Source organism: Mustela nivalis (assembly GCF_964662115.1).
Source record: "Mustela nivalis genome assembly, chromosome: 11".
In the NCBI taxonomy this organism is placed as follows: domain Eukaryota; kingdom Metazoa; phylum Chordata; class Mammalia; order Carnivora; family Mustelidae; genus Mustela; species Mustela nivalis.
This window is the reverse complement of record NC_139030.1, coordinates 78,252,210-78,272,161: the sequence shown is the minus strand read 5'-3', so window position 1 is coordinate 78,272,161 and position 19,952 is coordinate 78,252,210. Positions and strand designations below refer to the sequence as shown.

General features: G+C 37.5%; 1 protein-coding gene across 2 annotated transcripts; it reads left to right on the top strand.

Moving 5' to 3' along the window:
• Window positions 1-14,329: 14,329 nt before the first annotated feature.
• On the top strand, window positions 14,330-17,742 carry CCL20 (C-C motif chemokine ligand 20). Of its 2 annotated transcripts, none has more exons than XM_082690284.1 (4): window positions 14,330-14,490; window positions 15,597-15,708; window positions 16,316-16,393; window positions 17,264-17,742. In XM_082690284.1, exons 1-4 carry the CDS (start codon window positions 14,412-14,414, stop codon window positions 17,283-17,285), a joined length of 291 nt encoding a protein of 96 aa, XP_082546410.1. In that variant the 5' UTR covers window positions 14,330-14,411; the 3' UTR covers window positions 17,286-17,742. The 2 variants fall into 2 exon arrangements, with proteins under 2 accessions (XP_082546410.1, XP_082546409.1); XM_082690283.1 differs by having other exon boundaries at window positions 14,332-14,490; window positions 15,594-15,708.
• Window positions 17,743-19,952: the final 2,210 nt, after the last annotated feature.

Sequence of the window (19,952 nt, the reverse complement as noted above, 5' to 3'; positions counted from 1 at the left end):
GATGCTAAGACCCAGAAGATACACTGACTTCTCCAATCACATAGCAAGTTACCGGTAAGGCTAGTTATTCTTTAGCCTCCACCAGCAAAGTAATCTGTGTTTCTGAAACTGTTTCATGGAAACATTTCACCAACCTAAGAAAGCAACTTCATGATTAAATTTCAAAACAGCTACTACCTAATGTAAACTATTTCTAGCTAGCTTTCACCCATTTTATCCTGCAAATAAAAAAACACAAAATATATAATTGATGTTCTTCTGGAATACTTATGTTTCTTCTAGGTCCACCCATGAAGTTAGGAGGGTAGAGAAAATTTTGCAAGACTTACTGTACTATTGTCCTGAAAGCCCGATATGAGGTATTCCAAAAAATAAGGTCATTCAGTCTCTCCCAGTGGCAACTTTTGCTAAAAATATTAAAACTATGAATAAAAGTAGCTCTTTAAAATCATGTTTCTGGGGCACCTGGATGCCTCAGTAGGTTAAAGCCTCTGCCTTTGGCTCAGGTCATGATCCCAGGGTCCTAGGATTGAGTCCTGCATCAGGCTCTCTGCTCAGCAGGGAGCCTGCTTCTTCCCCTCTCTCTCTCTGGCTGCATCTCTGCCAACTTGTGATCTCTGTCAAATAAATAAATAAAATCTTTAAAAAAATAAAATAAAATCATGTTTCTAAGTTCATTATACTAATAAATATGGATTTTTAAAGTTTTTAAATTAAAAAAAATTTTTATTGTATTCAGTTAGCCAACAGATACAATAGCCATCATTTGTTTTTGAAATAGTGTTCAATGATTCATTAGTTGTGGAAGTGAGGATTTTTTTCAATATGTGGGTTGGAAATAGTTTATTCTTCTTTGATTATAAAAGCAATATGTGTTTATTATAAAAATTATATAAAATTATTAAAAATATTAAAAAGTCAGGAAACAACATATGTTGGAGAGGATATGGAGAAAGGGGAACCCTCTTACACTGTTGGTGGGAATGCAAGTTTGTGCAGCTACTTTGGAGAACAGTGTGGAGATTCCTCAAGAAATTATAAAAATAGAGCTTCCCTATGGCCCTGCAGTTGCACTACTGGGTATTTACCCCAAAGATACAGATGTAGTGAAAAGAAGGGGCATCTGTACCCCAATGTTTATAGCAGCAATGGCCACGGTCCCCAAACTGTGGAAAGAACCAAGATGCCCTTCAACGGACGAATGGATAAGGAAGATATGGTCCATATACACTATGGGTATTATGCCTCCATCAGAAAGGACAAATACCCAACTTTTGTAGCAACATGGACGGGACTCGAAGAGATTATGCTGAGTGAAATAAGTCAGGCAGAGAGAGTCAATTATCATATGGTTTCACTTATTTGTGGAGCATAACAAATAGCATGGAGGACAAGGGGAGTTAGAGAGGAGAAGGGAGTTGAGGGAATTTGGAAGGGGAGGTGAACCATGAGAGACTATGGACTCTGAAAAACAATCTGAGAGGTTTGAAGGGGCAGGGGGTGGGAGGTTGGGGTACCAGGTGGTGGGTATTAGAGAGGGCACGGATTGCATGGAGCACTGGGTGTGGTGCAAAAACAATGAATACTGTTAGGCTGAAAATAAATAAAAAATTTTTTTAAAAAGCAAAAAAATATTAAAAAGTGCGTAAGTACAAATATACATGATTTCTCATAATGGGCTAACATGTTATTCACAATTTTGCTTCCTACTACTCTATTTTTATGTCATTAGCATTTTCCCCCTTGCGTAAAATGTTTTAAGGTTATTTAAATGACAACATATTACTCAATACTATGGAAATCCTATAATTATTTAAATCACTGCTCTATTATTAACAATTTGGGTATTTTCATTTTCTTTCCTAGTCTACACAGGGCTGCAATGAACAGTTCTGCATGTCTTTTTTTGCAAACATTCGTGATTGTATTCTTAATAGATACAGATTGTCTTAAATAAATGATGAGGTTTAGTCTTTCCCAGAATAACCCCAGAAATGTCTAACAAGTGGACACTGAATCTTTCTCTGCAGAAGGGCCATGAACTTGCATAATATTGAGGTATCTAAATGTCACATAATAGAACTCAAACCATGTCGACATGGTGGTGGTTTAGCTGATGCCATTTATAAGGACCAAATGAGAATTGTTAGCTCTAATATGAAAATGTGTGCTCTGAAGGAACATGTGGCCCCAGTCCCATCTGTGCCCTAACTAAGCAGCATTCCTTAGCAAATTATTCTCTACCTACTCAGATTATTATAGCTGGCTCCTTCATGTCAGCTTTGAGAAAGCATGCAGGGGAATTTTCAAGTTTACAGTAGGGAGCAACCAAGATTTCATCATCAGAGCAATAACTCAGTTAGATATTTAAAACCTCTAATCTGTTAAGTAAATACACTCAGTATCCAGAGGTTCCTTTGGAAAGTACGGGATTGATAGGGACTGCCCTCTGCTTTTTCATTCGTTCTTTTCCGGTTCTTCGATGTCCCTGGCAAAATATTTACTTTAAGGGTTCAGGGCATGGCATATATATTTCACAGCATGTTCTCTTTGTGCCAGGAAAAAAAAAAAAAAAGTCCCAGCAGTAATGAGGTCGAGGCTAGGAACTATCACAGTAGCTGACAGCATTCAGACATTTGCCACATTTAGACTTACATTTCATGGAGGACTATATCTAGTTGCTTCCACAAAGCCTTAAGTGAATGCATTTACTTCTATTTATTTATGTTGTGAAATGTACAAGAAATTGGGTCCGTTCACTCGGATTTCTGGTAGGTAGCTTTGCAATCTCAAAACTTAAATATGTACATATTTCTTGATCCTAAATTCCATTTTTTGGACTTATTTTAAGAAAGTGATTAAGAATATGTACAAAGAATCATCCATAGAATATTTTTTCATAGTACTATTTACAACAACCAAAAAGTTAGAAACAACCTAGGGAATTAAATCACAGACAACCATGTAATGAGAAACCATGCTACTATTTAACATGATGGTACAGAAAGTACATATTTTGATATTTAACATTTGACCATATCTGTATTCTTAAATGAAAAGAGTAGGTTTTTAAACACATGTATGCCATGCTCCGACTTCAGTTAAATATACAAATAGATACAAGTCTAGAAGGTTTTACAAAAATCTTTTTAACATTGTAATTCTCTAAGATGGTGAGGTAATAATTAATCTTAATCTATAAATAATCTTAAAAATTAATCTAGGGACACTTCTGTGGCTCAGTCTGTTAAGCATCTGCCTTTGACTCAGGTCATGATCCCAGGGTCCTGGGATCGAATCCCACATCCCTCTCCCTGCTCAATGGGGAGTCTGCTTCTCCCTTTCCCTCTATTTTTCCCCCTCCTCGTTGCTCTTTCTGTCATGCTCTCTCTATCTCAAATAAATAATTAAAAATTTAAAAAATAGTCAATCTAAAATAATCTGTAATTTCTCTTTTGACTTCTTTAATATCTTTTTCTTTTAATAGAGTATGCATTATGGTAATATTTATAAATTATTTATATTTTAGAATGTCTAAAGATTTTATTTTTTGAGAGACAGAAAATACAAGCAGAGGACAGGAAGGAGCAGAGAGAGAGAGGGAGAAACAGACTTCCTGCTGAGAAGAGAGCCCATGGTTGGGCTTGATTCCAGGACCCAGGGATCAGGACCCAAAGTGAAGGCAGATATTTTACTGACTGAGCCTCCCAGGTACCCCTGTGGTACTATTTTTTCAAAAGTTCAGATGTTTAAAGCTCTGCTCTTTCTACATTATGCCTTAGAGATTTTTTTCAACTTTCAAGAAAAAGCACTCGAGGATTTATGTCTTCAGCTTGATATATATGCTTTGTCTTCATGATAAAATCTTTTTGCAAGGAAAAGACTAAATATTCAACCATCTCATTAAAGCCACTCAAACATTTCAGGAGCTGCTCTGACTCTGGGAACAACGGGAAGGCTGTGCTCATGTCAGAGCCCAGAGTCTCACAGCAGCATCTTCTACTACATTGAGATACCTCAGTGTCCTGCACACCACCTCAGCATCCTTGCACCTTCCACAAAAGGTTGACTTCTATTTGTCACATGGAAACCATCAGACTGAAATCAATTGTAAAACTGTTGAGTAGTATTTATTGCATTTTCCACTAAATATTGTTAGAAGAAAACTCTATCAAACCAAGCACAGCATTTCAGCAAAGTCCTTTAAGGAAAATACAATCAATGCTTTTTGGAATGTTTAAGGAGTAAAACCTCATATTAGCCCAAAGAAATTTAACTTAACATATATGTTGCAGGCATAGAAAATCAAGACTATGTCTTATAGCACAATTTGTCAATTGGAGCACATGTTTTAATAGAAATTTTAAATACTTTATTTATTTAACATGTAAGTGTCTTCTAACTCTTCTACACATACAAACACACATCCAGTATCAACAGTGAAAATTTTGTTGTGCTCTGTGGTATTTATCTGATTTCTTACGGGAATTTTAATCTCATGATGTTTTGTGTAGCTTTTAACCCTCTTCAATCTGGATTCTAAGGCACAGATTTGGTTGAGCCAGTCAGAGAAACCCCTTTAACACTCTCCTTAATCTCCTCCAGTTCTGGAGGAGATTATACCGAGTGAATTAAGTCAGGCAGAATGAGTCAATTATCATATGGTTTCACTGACTTGTGGAGCATAAGAAATAACACGGAGGACATGGGGAGATGCGGAGGAGAAGGAAGTTGAGGAAAATCAGAGGGGGATATGAACCATAAGAGACTGTGGACTCTGAGAAACAAACTGGGGGTTTTGGATGGAGGGAAGTGGGGGGTTGGGTGACCCTGGTGGTGGCTATTAAGGAGGGCACGTATTGCATGGAGCACCGGGTGTGGTGCATAAACAATCTTGGAACACTGAAAAAATAAAATAAAAACAAAACAAAACACTCTCCTTAAATAAGTCCAGTGAATCTTCATTGAATAAGGAAATGAATTTCATTACTTCCTCTTCATTGAATAGGAGGGTCCATGTAAAATGAGGTATCCCTTCTGGATCTTTCCTTTGACTCATAATACTTTGCATTCTTTGTCCCTTCCTTCTTACTTTGCCCTTTGTATGTGTGTGTGTGTGTGTGTGTGTGTGTGTGTTTGTGTGAAAATATATGCATATGTTTTAAAATTCAAGAGTAAGTAGAGGTGATTTTCCACAAAGGGAAAGTAGTAGCCCAGCAATTCCGTAAGTCAGCGTTCCATCTAGAATTCCATGGGAAAGAGTCATTCCAACCCATGGCAACACAGTGGAGAAAATAATTTTTTAGATGTCTACAAAAAGTTTTCCATTTTCCCAATGTCAATAACAAGCACCAATGGTCTGTCTCTGGGTTCTCCAAAGTTTTGGGGCTGTTATCTGTTTGACCTGTGCTAAGTTATCCTAATATTTGCTATTGAGTGAAAGAGAAGAGTGGCTTCCTAGTCCATTGAGAAAAGATTATTGAAAGATGTCCACAGATTGATGAAATGTGGTCTTAATGCTACCCTGGGACACTCTACTGGAGCCAAATCCTTCTTGTGAGGCATCATGGCTACAAAGAAGGAGCCCTGTTGTGTCCCTGCAGATATTCTGCTAAATGGAGCCCCACAACAAGCCAACTTCAAAAGTGCCAAGGGTTATGGAGTCCAAGATGATAACATGATGGGGACTTTGATGTTAAGAGAAAATGGAGTTTTTAGCAGCCTTTTGGCACATGTGGGGAGTCAGACAAAAAAAATGAACACATATCACAGAATTATTTTATTCAAGAGTTAAACTCAAAGTGGTGGACACCAAGTGGAAAACCAGTTCATTTGGGTGTGTCTGGAGGAGACAGAAAGAAGACCAGAATTGAGACAGAAGTGATTACTGATCTAACTATCCTGTTCCTGGATAAGCTCACCTCTGGCTTGGATACCACACCACCAAATGCAGGTGTTTTTTTTTTTTTTTTTACCCCTGGAGAAGATGTCAAGGCAGGGAAGGACTGTTGTCTTCTCCTCTGACCAACCTCATTATGCCATCCTCATACTGTTTGATTGCCTGACCTTGATGATGGCTTTGGGAAAGGTGATATTCTAGGCCCTGCACAGGAACCTTTGGCTTGGTTTGCATCTGCTGGTTCCGTGTATGTCTCCTAAAGCAACCCTGTTGATTGCTTCCCACATGTCATTATTGGGGACTCCTCTGCTGTGACCACACAGAAACTGAAGATCTGGGAAGCTGGAGGCAAAGAGCCTCCCAGTCAGGATAAACAATACAGAGAGGAATTAGCTGAAGTTTATGTTAATTCTTCTTTCTACAGATAAACTAAATTTCAACTGGAAAGGCTCTCAGTAGGTCAAAAAAGGAGTATACTGTTTTCATACACACACACACACACACACACACACACACACACACACACACACGCAAGCACCAAACACCACTTTCTTTGGCCATTGACTCAGGTGGGGGTCCAAATGCTCACTGAAAAATTTACATGGTGACTCTTAAGACTACTCTCTGGAGATAATAGTGCCAGTTATCACAGGACTAGTTATAGAGGCTCTTTACTTTGGTTTAAACAACCCTGCAGGAATACAGAAGAGAGCTGGCTCCCTGTTCTAAGGGACCTACAACCAAGTCTGTCAGTGGTATCACTTTTGGCTCTTGAAAAGAAGCAATGTAGCATGAGTCTGTCAGTGGTTATTATAGAATAAATAATATAGTGGCTATTATAGAATAAATAATATTCCTCTTTTTGGAAAACTTGTATCTGACCTATTCCCTTTAAGAATTGGATAAAATATCATATTTGTTGAATGTATCCTACTTAATGTTGGGACTGAAGCTGAAGGTAGAAGCCTTCTTTATCTTGATGCTTTGCCTCGTGATGCTTGCCCTGATCCCCCGCACCTTGTCTCTGGCTGTTGCTAAAGGTCAAAGTGGCATCCTTTGGCTACTCTTCTCTTGACTATCCCTTTAATGATAATGGTGATCTTTTGAGGCTTCAGAACCATTAGGCCTCGGTTTTCATGGACCCAGTAAATGAGTGTTTCTTAGTATGATACACATTCTTGCAGCAAAATGTATTTATAGGCCAAAGCTCTTGTCCCAGCATAAATGGGACACAAGGAAACAGTTGTGAATATGTGGTGTGTTCGGGAGAAGACTTTTTACAAAATGAGGCTGTCTTACTGGGGTCTATGGAGGAATCATCTGACATTAGCATGTATGATAGTTGAGTTCTTCACAGTCACTTACACCAAATTTCCTTTTCAAAAAATATTTTCCAAGCAGTTGTAACAGGTCTCTCTGGACCCCATTTCACATGCCTTCAACTGTCATTGATTTCAGCCTCAGTTGTGGTGGAATGAGCTCAGATCACATCACACTGACAACAACTTAGCTTAAATTCTGCTTGTCTCTCCGCTCTAGGAAGTTCTCAGGACTGAGGGAGAGTGCTAGACTAATCTTTCCCCTCCCAAGGAAAGCTTGAATATGTAAGGTATTTAAAACTCCTGGGGATAGTCCTCAACTAATGAGGGATGTGAGCCAGCTGGATGTGAGTCCTTTGTCCGCCATCTTTCAGGGGGATAATTCCAAGACCTCCAATTGTTTCTCAGGAGGTTCTAGAGGAATCAGTTCTCTAGTCCCCCTTGAAAGCTTTTTCCTCCTTCCACCTTCCTGCTTCAATCTTGTTTCTTGGGCTTATCACTCAGATAAATGATCTGTACCTAAGGATCTTCTTTCAGGGAATCCAAACCAAGATGCCAAGAAATAAGATACTTCATTCGTTTTAAGTAGCCATTGTGGGAATTTGTATTGCTGCTATCCTCCATTGAAGCTGTGGTTTATTATTCTGGTTTTTAGTGATCTCTATAATACCTCAGTATTTGCTGTGTAGATTAAGCCAGTATGGAAGCTTTGACTTGAAGTACTGGCTGAAAGAAATGAAAGTGATAGCTAGTGATATATAATACCATCCATTTGATAATCAGATAATAAATCTTTGAGGAGGAAATGAGGAACAGTCCCCTGACTTTGAGAGGAGGTGTCCAGCTCTGGTCCTCATGGTTCCACACTGACAAAGTCAAACATCTCTCTGGCTTTGGTGTCCTCATCTTTTAAAAATCAGATATTGACATAGAAAGTCTCTGTGCTTCTCTAGCTTAGAAGTTCTATAATGTGTACAATTCAAACACCATGGAAAGAACCATTTTTGTCACTGAAGCTCAGCTTCAGTCAGCCCCCACTCTGTGGAAGCCAGAGGGCTCAAGGCTGCTGGTCTTTTGTGCACCTCTCTTTGCTGGAATCAAACATCATGCTTCTTTGCTTTCACAGCACATTCTCTGCTAAAATATCTGGTACCTAGTAGGTGCTGTTTTAAAGGGAACTCCTATCATCTTCTCAAAAACTTTTCATGGAACTGTATTAGAAAGAAAACAGCTTTTGATGGACACTCCATCAGTCAAGATGACATGTATCATGTTCATCTGTCACAGAAACGGAAGTGGAGTTAAGTAATTTTTTAACGATCACATTTTTGTGAACAGTTTCTATGAAAATGTTTTATGAAATATGAATATGAATATTACCCCATGTTACCTTGTTTTGTAGTTATTCATGTTGTATTTAGTTCTGTTATTGTTAAGTTCTCTTGAATTTAATCATGTTCTAGCCATCTGTATATACCACTAAGTACTTGCCACATAAGACATTTGTCAGCTGCGGTGGGGGCTGGGGGAAGGGAAGAGAAAGATACAAGATTCTACTACACATAAGAATTAAGAATTATTGGGAAATATGTCTGAGATATTTGAAAAGAACAGCTAGAAAGTAAATTTCAATGTGATAAACAGCTTTCTAATAAATTATATTGGAAATAATTTTATGTTAAACTTCCCATTAACATATTCATTGATCAAGAAAAATCAGTTGAAGGTCACATTTTAAAAACTGTTTAAGTGACACATCTGTCAAAGTTAAGTATCAGGAAATGCAATTTTCATCACTATAAAAAAGTACCCAAATAATCGGTTCAAAAAACTAGTGTAATTCAGAAAGAGAGAAGGCAGAGAAGAGGAAAGACAAAGGAATAGAGGAAGGAAACATGCAGAGAGATCGCAAGCGGTCAAGAGCGGTCAGAGGAGGAGAGAGGACCTGTGGGCTGGTGTGGGTGTTAGACCTAGGTAGGTGGAGACTTTTTTATTGCTGTTATGAGATTTGTTGAGATATAATCCATACACCATAAAATTCACTCTTTCCAAGTGCAGAGTTTGTGCCTTGGTATGCTCATAGTGTTATGCAATCATCACCACTACCTATTTTTAGATTATAAAAGAAACCACATACCCATTAGCAATTATACTCCATTCCCCTCCCTTTCCCCTGACACTCCACCCTACCCTAGATAATCATTATTCTACTTCCTGGTTCTATAGATTTACCATGTTTGAACATTACATAGAAATGAAATCATGTAATACATGGCTCTTATGCTCATTTTTTCACTTAATACAGTGTTTTTGAGATACACCCATATTGTAGTATCCATCATTCATTCATTTTTATTGCCAAATAATATTCCATTGTACAAATTTACCTCATTTTATTCATCTATTCATCAGTTGATGCCATTTGGATTGTTCCCACTTTTTGGCAGTTATGAATAAAACTGCCATGAACATCCATGGGCAACTTTTTGTGTGGGTATATGTTATCCCTTATCTTGGGTGTATACCCAGGAGTAGAATTGCAGAATCATATGGTAATTCCATGATTAACCATTTGAGGCACTGTTAAACTGTTTTTCAAAGTGACTGTAGATTTTCATCTCATCAACGGTGTGTGAGGGTTCCAATTTCTCCACGTCATTGTCAACATTTCTTATCCATCTTTTTGACTATAGCCATTCCTGTGGGTGTGAAGTGACATGTTATTGTGGTTTGGATTTACATTTCCCTGATGACTAATGTCATGGAGCATCTTTGCATGTGCTTGTTGACTATTTACATATCTTTGGGGAAATGTCTATCCAGACATTTTGTCTATTTTTCAATTGGGTTGTTTATCTTTTTATTACTGATTCATAAGAGTTTTTTCATATATTCTGGAAATAAGTAAAAGTCCCATTTCAGGTATATGATTTGAAAATTATTTCCTATGTTTTTGTGTGTGTGTGTGTTTTTTTTTTTTTTTTACATTTTTGATAGTAACCTTTGAAGCACAAAAGTTTATAGGTTTGTCATAGTCCAGTTTGTTTGTTTTTATTTGTTTAATTTTTTAAAAGATTTTATTTATGTATTTGACACACAGAGAGAGCACAAACAGAGGGAGTGGCAGACAGAGGGAGAGGGAGGAGCAGGGTTCCCTGCCAAGAAGGGCTCCATCCCAGGACCCTGGGATCATGACCTGAATTGAAGGCAGATGCTTAACCATCTGAGCCACCCAGTCACCCCCATTTCTTTTTTATTTTGTTGCTTGAGCTTTGGCATTATATTTGAAAAAGCCATTGCCAAGAGCTTGAGGGTTTAGTCTTATGTTTTTGTCTAAGAATTTCATACTTTAAGCACTTTTATTTAGGTCTATGATTCTTTTTGAGTTAGTTTTTGTATGTATTGTGTGGTAGGGGGTTAACATCATTCTTTTACATGTGGATATCCAGTTGTCCCAGCGCCATTTGTTGAAAAGACTTCTTTCCCCCATTGAATGGTCTTGGCACAATAAAAAAAAGTCAGTTGACTATACAAGGGGTTTATATCTGGACTTTTACTTCTATTCCATTCATCTATGTGTGTGCATTTATACCAGTACCACATATCTTAATTACTGTAGTTTTATAGCAAGATTTGGAATTGGGAGCTGAAAGTCCTCTGACTTTGTTCGTCCTTTTCTGTGTTGGGTTTGTTCTGAGTATTTGCAATCTCTTGTAATTCTATATGAATTCAAGTTTTGGCTTTCCTATTTCTGCAAAAAAGCCAGCTGGCATTTGATAGGAATCGCGTTGAATCTGCGTATCAGTTTTTTAGGGGGTAGTGCCATCTTAACAAAGTTGTCTTCCAAGTTTATGATCTGAGATGTCTTTCTACTTGTTTAGGAGTCTTCTTTAATAACATTTTGTAGTTTTATTTACATTTTTTACATCTTTTATGAAATGTATGCATAGGTATTCAATTCTTTTTTTGATGCTATTATAAAAATAATCGTTTTCTTAATTTTATTTTCAGGTGAACATTATTATCAATGGACATTGATAGTGTATAGAAATAGGATTGATCTTTCTATATTGATCTTAAGTATTGCAACCTTGCTGAACTTATTAGTTTTTTTTTTTTTTTTAGTGGATTCCTTAATATTTTCTATATATAAGATCATGCCATCTGCAAATAAGATAGTTACTTCTTCCTTTCCAGTCTGGGTGACTTCCCCTTCTCTTGTCTAGTTGTCCTGGGCTAGAATCTCCAGTACAATGTTGAATAGAACTGGTAGAATGGACATCCCTATCTGGGGCTGGATCTCAAGAGAAAAGCATTCAGTTGTTCATCAGTAAGTATGAGATTAGCTATGGAATTTTTCATGGATGACCTTTATCAGGTTAAAGAAGTTCTTTCCTCTTCCCAGTTTGTTGAGTGTTTTTATTATAATAGGTGTTAGGTTTTGTCAAATACTTTTCATAATTTTTTTATTCAGTTAATATAATTATATTTCCTAGGCTAAATCCCACTTGGTTATGATACACAATCCTTTTTATATGTTTCTGGCTACCATTTACTAATGTTTTATTGAGTATTTTTGTGTGTGTCTGTATGGATAAGAGATATTGGCCAGTAGTTTTATTTTTCTGTGATGTCTTTATCTTACTTTAATATCAATATAAATCTGTTCTCAGAGAATGAGCTAGAAATTTTTCCCTCCTCTTTTGCTTACTGGAAACATTTGCCATGAAATTGGTTTTAATTTATTTTTCAGTATTTGGTAGAATTTACTATGAAGCTGTATAGGTCAGGGCTTTTCTTTATGGAAATAGTTTTAGTTACTAATGTGATGTCTTTGTCATGGAGATTTTAAACTTTATGTTTTCTTGAGTTAGTTTCCAGAATTTGTAACATTCTACTAATTTGTCCCGTTCCTCTATACTATCTAACTTGTTGGCATATGGTTGTTCATAGTCCTCTTTACTTCTTACAGTTTATAATGATGACCCCTCTTTCATTCCCTACACCTGCTTTGTCTTGGTTAGTGTAGTTAAAGCTTGCTAATGTTGACCTCTCCAAAGAACCAATTTTGAGTTCCGGTGATTTCCTCTATTGTTTTGTTCTTTCTTATTTCGTGTATCCCTGCTGTAAATTTCCCTCTGAGCAGTACTTTCGCAGCAGCATATGAATTTTGGTATGCTATGTCTTTGTTTTCACTCATTTTGAGGTATTTTCTACTTTCCTTATGATTTCTTCTTTGATGTATTTGTTATATAGGAATATATCATTCAATATCCACATATTATTGTAAATTTCCCGAAGTTCCTTCTGTTATTAATTCTAATTTAATTCCATTGTGGTTTTGAAAGCAAATTTGGTATGATTTCCATCCTTTAAAATTTATTAAGAATTGTTCTGTGACCTAGCATATGATTTATCTTGGAGAATGTTCTATGTGCACTTGAGAAGGATGCCTGTTCGTGTTCTGTTGTAGGGTGTTCTGTAGATGTCTGTTGGATCTAGTGTTGTTTGTGAGTTTTCTATCTGGTTTTTCTGTTCATTACTGGGAATGTGGTATTTAAGTATCTGACTTTTATTATTGAATTATTTATTCCTCCATTTGGTTCTGTCAGTTTTGCTTCATATATTTTTGGGTGCTATTGTTAGCTGTATGTCATATGGTCATAATTCTGGTATCCTCCTGATGGATTGATCCTTTACAATTATGGAGCTCCCTCTTTATCTCTAGTACCATTTTTTAGTTTAACATCTGTTTTGCCACATATAGGAACTCCAGTTTTCTTTTGTGTACTGCTTACATGGTATATCTTTTTTTGACCTATTTACTTTCGACATATCTGTGTTTAGTGAATAGTTTTTGTTTAATGATTTCAATGTTTTTAAGTCATTTATTTATTTATTTATTAAAAAATTTTTTTTAAAGATTTTATTTATTTATTTGACAGACAGATCACAAGTAGGCAGAGAGGCAGGCAGAGAGAGAGGAGGAGGCAGGCTCCCTGCTGAGCAGAGAGCCCGTTGCGGGGCTTGATCTCAGGACCCTGAGATCATGACCTGAACTGAAGGCAGACGCTTTAACCCACTGAGCCACCCAGGCGCCCCTAAGTTTATTTTTTTTAATAAATCATACACTATAAGTCATTCTTTTTCTTTATGTACAGTTCTAGGAATTTTAACATATGTGTAGTTATGTGTAACCATGCCTATGATAGGATAGAAAGAATTACATTATCTCTAGAACTCCCCTCTTGCAAACCTAATTCCTAGCATAGAATGATATTCTCCTTTGTGGTGAGTTCTCATTATACCATCATAGGTTAGGGATTCATATTACATTATGATCATTATCACTATTATTTGACCATGATTTTGCTGATTGTCTTTTTTCTTCAACTCTTCTGAGGCTTTGTGTTGTGCTATGTAATTACCTCAGCACGCAGAGTTAAGGGCAGGTCGAGATTATTTTCTGGGCCACAATATTGATTAGAGTCATTCAAATGTAGAAGATTCTTAGAAGAATTGACATGACATCAAGATGAAGCTGAGGCTTGAGTCTTATTTGAGGGCTAGTATTTTCCACCAACATTGGGAACACTACTATAACATTGTCATATTACCTAATCTGAATGGTAGCCTAGAAATTCCAGGTCTTTGGTGATAGCTGAGCAATTATAAATGCATCCCTAAGTATGCCTGGCATCCTGTCTCATCTTCCTGCTCCCAGTTGACTCTGGAAAGCAAATAGAGTGTAACAATAGAGTCCTGTAATGTTCCTGTGTAGGGCTGACCTTTGCATCCTTGTTAATCCTTGTCCTCTCTTTTCAGAGACGAGAGATTAAAACTGCGTGAAACCCTTTTCTGAGTCACAGGGATAGGTTGCTTTCCCTCTTTGAAAACCCAAAGGATTTAACAGGATTTTCCCCTTCTCAAACACCATCCCCCTTACCCTGACCTTAACAGCTTCCCAACGTTAGGGAAAGGCAGGAAGTTTTCCCTGTGGTTTTTCTTTGTGACGACATGATGGGACAGGTTGATCAATGGGGGAAAACCCATGTCAGAACACGCCTTCTGTGTACATTCCCAATATTTGCTATAAGAAGGGCCATCCCAGACCCAGGCTGCTATCAGAACCTAGCATTACTCCCAGAGCACTCGGTACTCAGCACTGAGAAGATCTATTCTTTGAGCTGAAAATGATGTGCAGTAGCAAGAATTTGCTCCTGGCTACTTTGATGTCAGTGCTGCTACTCCACCTCTGCAGCAAGTCAGAAGGTAAGTATCAGTCTTTCTGCTGACACAGGAGGAAGAACTGTTTTCATTCTCCTTGAAACCTTGAGCTCCCCTAGGGGGTCCCCAAGGAAAGGGAGCCTGTAAGAAAGTCTTGAGAAGTGATGGGAGTTGTCACTCATTGGTGAGTGAGGAGGGAACGGTTACTGCTGCTGATCACGCTTTTTTTTTTCCCCAGCAGATATTTGGGGTGTCTGGGTTCTTAGAGACTCCCAAGCTCCACAACAGGGCTAAGGTGTTATTTTGGGGAGTGATATAAATTATGTTATATTACCAGTGAATGGGGTCATTCTGAAATGTAGGAAACACTCCCAATCTTCCGACTTTTTCACCTCCCACCCAAATAGTTTAAGTTCAAAACTCATTCTTTAGAGACAAATTACGGCATCTGACTTCTCCATCCTTACATAGCTTTGGGCCCCTTCGTGTCAACTTAGAGATAATTTATCCCTTACCTTACAACAGGTTATAATTTAACCTGGGGGAGTGTCTGAGTATTGCTTTATGACTGTGAGAGTACATCCCTTTTAGCAACAGGTGCATTCCTGAAAATGCACGTGTTGAACTTTTATGACCAAAATATTTCCATAATATCACAATTTCAAAGTGCTTTTGAAGCTCCTATAAATTGCATTTTCCTTTGTAACTTCTTATCATTCCCCTTCTCTCAATGCTCGGAGCTAGGTAATAAATTAAAAGCTCCATATTTATTCATTTTCTGAATGTGGAAGGTTCTATGTAAGAGTTTCTTCAAGTGGGAGATAGTCATATTCTTGAATGATTATAATGAACTTAAATGAAACACTATCAGTTTGTGTTTCTCACTAGAGATATTCCTTTTGTTAGAAGTCACAGGCTTCTAAACTGTATTATTAAACCAAAATCACCCAGCAAATAAGTTCCTTCCCTCTTTTTTTTTTTTTTTTTAAGAGAGCTGGAAACTACATTAAGTCATATCTCAAAGACATTGCAACTGTTTCTCTAAATAGTTTCTTTACCATATACAACTACAACTTTGAGTAGTTCCATAATACCAATTACAGAATAAATTCAATCATGTTTACTCAATACCTTTAATTTCTTTTCAGCAGCAAGCAACTTTGATTGCTGTCTTCGATATACAGAACATATCCTTCATCCAAAATATATTGTGGGCTTCACACAGCAATTGGCCAATGAAGCTTGTGACATCAATGCTGTCATGTAAGTTATTCAACTGTGTCAGGAGTATGTGGGAATTTCAAATTAAAAAAAAAAATTTTTTGGCCTTTCTGGAATTTCAGAAATAACTGATGTGGCAATGCTATGTTTGTTTTGATAGTACATATGTATTCCAAAGTTTAAATAGGACTAGAATAAGGCAGAAGTTTAGTATTTCTTTCTTTCTTTCTTTCTTTTTTTTTTAAAGAACAGAGTTGAGGGTCAAATCACTTTTTAAGATACACTTATAAACTACTTACATGCCATCTCAGGAAAACATGGGAGACATAAATTTTAAAATGAACATCTTCTACCAGAGAATGGTTGGGGCTGTAAGTAAAACCTCAAGAGTTATTATGCTTTCACATGTAATAATCTTGATCCATATAGGATATTATACTTCAGAGTGGTATAGGTTATTGGTTGGATATACACGTATTTTGTGTAACCACCAGCATTTTTGTTTTTGTTGTCTCACCTCTGAAACAAATAAAATGCTAAATGGGTAGAGCAGTCCATTGGAATACAAAATTTCTATTGCATGTTCTGTGAAATAGCAATTCAAAACTCTTTAAGCACAAATCAAATTTTCTGTGTTTTTTTTTTTAAGCTTTTACACAAAGAAAAAATTGGCTGTGTGTGCAGATCCAAAGAGGAACTGGGTGAAAAAGGCTGTGCAAATCCTCAGGTATGGGATATTTACTATCAGACTCTCTTCAAATGTCGGGGCAAAGGTCATGTGCAGAGTGGTGGATCATAGGCTTGCTGGGACCTTTTAACCTAAACACTATAGCATTTTATTTATTTAGTTTATTTTTAAAGATTTATTTATTTATTTTAGAGAGAAAAGAATGGGGGGAGGAGAGAGAATCTTGAGCAGACACTGTGCTGAGCCCGGAGCCCAATGCGGGGCTTGATCTTACCACCCTGAAATCACGACCTGAGCAGAACTCCAGAGTTGGTTGCTTAACCAACTGAGCCACCCCAGTGCCCCAGCAGCATAGAATTTTAAAGGGGAAATTTGAGTTGGACCATGAAAACAAAAATTCATTTTTTCCACTTACACATCATTTTTATCTTTTTTTAAATTCAGTGATTTTTCCATGATGTATAAGAGTCTCCTATGCATTAGATAGGTGCTAGCAGCTTGACTTTTTTTTTTTTGCAAAGATGACTCCTATATATATAATTCACAAACTACATGACATTTTGTTAAAAACTGAAAAATAAAGAGTCAAAAAGAGATCAATGGTTGTGATTTACAGTGGTGTTACATTTTATTTTATCAATATGAACAGAAGTCACCTAACACAAAGGCACCATAGACACTGAATTTAAAGACGCAACCCAAGCATTGAGTCCTGTATCTGTCATTAGCTAGCTGAGTTATGTTGGGCAAGGCCCTTCCTCTCTGAACCTTGATTTCTCCCTCTAGACTCTTGAGCTGCTGACATCCTGAGATGAGATTAGGAAACAAGAGGCAATCTTTAGGTACAAAATCTATTCCTCCCAGCCAGTCACCCTGTCATTTAGTTTTTTCTTCTTTTTCTCTTTACAGCCACAGAGTCAAGAAGATGTAAAACAGATGCTCTCTGGAATGGAATTGGACAGAGCCTATGAACAAAAAGAATCTAGCAGGAGTTGGCTGTTGAGAGTGTAGCACATACCTGATTTGTGCTTCATTGGACTTGTCCAATTAATGAAGTTGATACATATTGCATCACAGTTTGCTTTGTTAAGCATCACATTAGAACCAAACTCTATTTTATTTTATTTATATATATATCTATATGTGTCTTTTTGTGTGTGTTTTTACTATTTAATACTAATTTTCTATAAGCTATTTGGTTTAGTACAAGGTAAAATGTTATGTTCAGAGAAATGAGGTTATATGGACTTTCTTGTAAGCAGCAAGCTCTTTGTAAAAAAACTATTTAACATTTTTCTTCTACATTGTTTTGTTTCCAGAACTGTTGTAATTATCCTGTAAAAAAGAAAAATTATGATAAAAATAAATATTGAAAATTAAAGAATGAACTAAAATTGTTTGTTAATAGAGTTATATAGCACTTCTAAGATATAAATTAAACATTTAAAAAATATTTAAGGGGATAGTAAATCTAAAAATTGGAGGGGAGGGTCATATTTCTCCATTCACTTCTGCCTGGTTGTTCCTCTTTCCCTGTTCCTCATGGTCCTGGTTTTTAATTCTATATGATTTATAATGGAAAGGGTCTTTTTTTTTTTTTTTAGATTCAAACCAAAAATTAGAAAATCCATAGCTCCATTAGAAATCCATGGTTACAGGGAGCCTGGGTGGCTCAGCGGGTTAAGCTGCTGCCTTCGGCTCAGGTCATGATCCCAGGTCCCGGGATCGAGTCCCGCATCGGGCTCTCTGCTCAGCAGAGAGCCTGCTTCCTCCTCTCTCTCTCTCTGCCTGCCTCTGCCTACTTGTGATCTCTGTCTGTCAAATAAATAAATAAAATTAAAAAAAAAAAAAAAGAAATCCATGGTTACATGCTTATCAATATAAAACTTTTCAAAATAAAGAGTACCTATATACTTTGTAACTTCAGGGACATAATAGCCACAGAGAAAATGTCTTCAGAAATTCTTTTGTCCATCCATCATGGTCACTAGCAAGGGACCTAGGAATGGGCATCTCAGCACAGAAACATTCTTCTATTTCATAAGTCCTCTGGAGTCATCCTTAAGCAGTTTCCAAAAAGAAAATGACAAAGCAGAGGGTTCTAGGAACTGATTGCCTCACTAAGTGGAGAAGATACTTGAGGTATGTGAAACTTAGCAAGAACCCAGACAAAAGATGAAAGGGTCCTCAACCAAGGGAGTCACGATCACAGTGTTCAAGTAGCAAAGTCTGTAACTTGAAACAGCACTCAGGACTGTCTGTCTTAGACTCCAAAGACCATGAAGGATCATTGGAGGCAGGCACACTGATGATATGATGCCAAATCCAGACACACAAACCCATAAAGCAGGGCAATGGTGGGTCATTGGTACAGAGCCAAGAGCTGCAAATGGCCCATTTAGCCTGGAAGTTGTCTCTCTGCCCAGGAGTAAGAACACTGAGTCATCAGGGAAAGTATGCTCAATATCCTGTTTGTTTATTCATCAAACATGGGTTTAGTACCTATTATGTGCCAGGTACTGAGCCAAGTGAAGCTTGCAATACCAAGAGATAAGGTCAGGACGTGGTCTTTGCTCCCAGATAATTAGGGCTGAGCAGTGAGGTTAGAGGGAGGGGACAAGAAAATCAGCTCTTACCACGCATGGTGTAAGCACTTGGATAACGAGAGTCACAGAGTTCTGTAGGTCATCAGCAGTGAGGGCTTCCAGAAGGGAAGAACTTTTGGTTGAATCATATTAAATAGCCAGTATTCGATGTTCTTGAACTATAGGGGTGGCAATTATGTATGGTTCCATATTTGAGGTGAGGTTTAAGTGGCCAGTAGGAGCCACCCAGTTGGAAAAGCAGGAAATGTTTGGAAATATCTAGGGACATATTTTAGTTCTCATAATGTCTGAAGGTGGGATACTATGGGTATTTAGTGGGTGGGAGGCAGGGATGCCAATCTATTGGAATGCACAGGATAGCCCTGCACAATGAAGAATTGCCCCATCCAAAATGTCAACCACGCCACCAATTTGGCAAACTGGATGAAGTGGAAAGTATGTAAGGAGTGAGGATGGGGTGGAGTAAGTTACAGGTGAAGTGAAACTGTTACCTCAACCAAGTCTAGTGGTTCGAACTTGAACATGGGAACACTGGGGAACTTGTGAAAAAGTCCAAGCAGGGGGAAAGGGATGTGGGGAAGAAAATAGAAGTAGATGTAGCAGGGAGACCAGCAGCAAGTAAGGTGAAAAGTGATGGGAATTCAGTGAAAATCAGAGTAGAAGGACAGATATATAAATAAATCTTTTTTTCCCCAATTATATTATACTTTATTTTATTTTTTCAGTGTTCCAAGATTCATTGTTTATGCACCAAACCCAGTCCTCCATGCAATACGTGCCCTCCTTAATACCCATCACCAGGCTCACCCAACCGCCCACCACCCTCCCTTCCAAAACCCTCGATTCGTTTCTCAGAGTCCACAGTCTTTCATGGTTGATCTCCCCCTCAAATTTCTTTAAAAAAAAATCCAAAAAGCAAAAGCAGAGAATCATACAAAGACCACCCCCTACCTTGCACCCAGCTTCATTCACACAGCTTCAGCCAACCAATG

Bases quoted from the DNA above. Each gene is read 5' to 3' on its own strand.
- CCL20 (XM_082690283.1), top strand. From the start codon at position 14,412: ATGATGTGCAGTAGCAAGAATTTGCTCCTGGCTACTTTGATGTCAGTG. The intron at 14,491-15,593 runs GTAAGTATCAGT...ATTTCTTTTCAG, and splicing joins CCTCTGCAGCAAGTCAGAAG to CAGCAAGCAACTTTGATTGC. The intron at 15,709-16,315 runs GTAAGTTATTCA...TTTTTTTTTAAG, and splicing joins TGTGACATCAATGCTGTCAT to CTTTTACACAAAGAAAAAAT.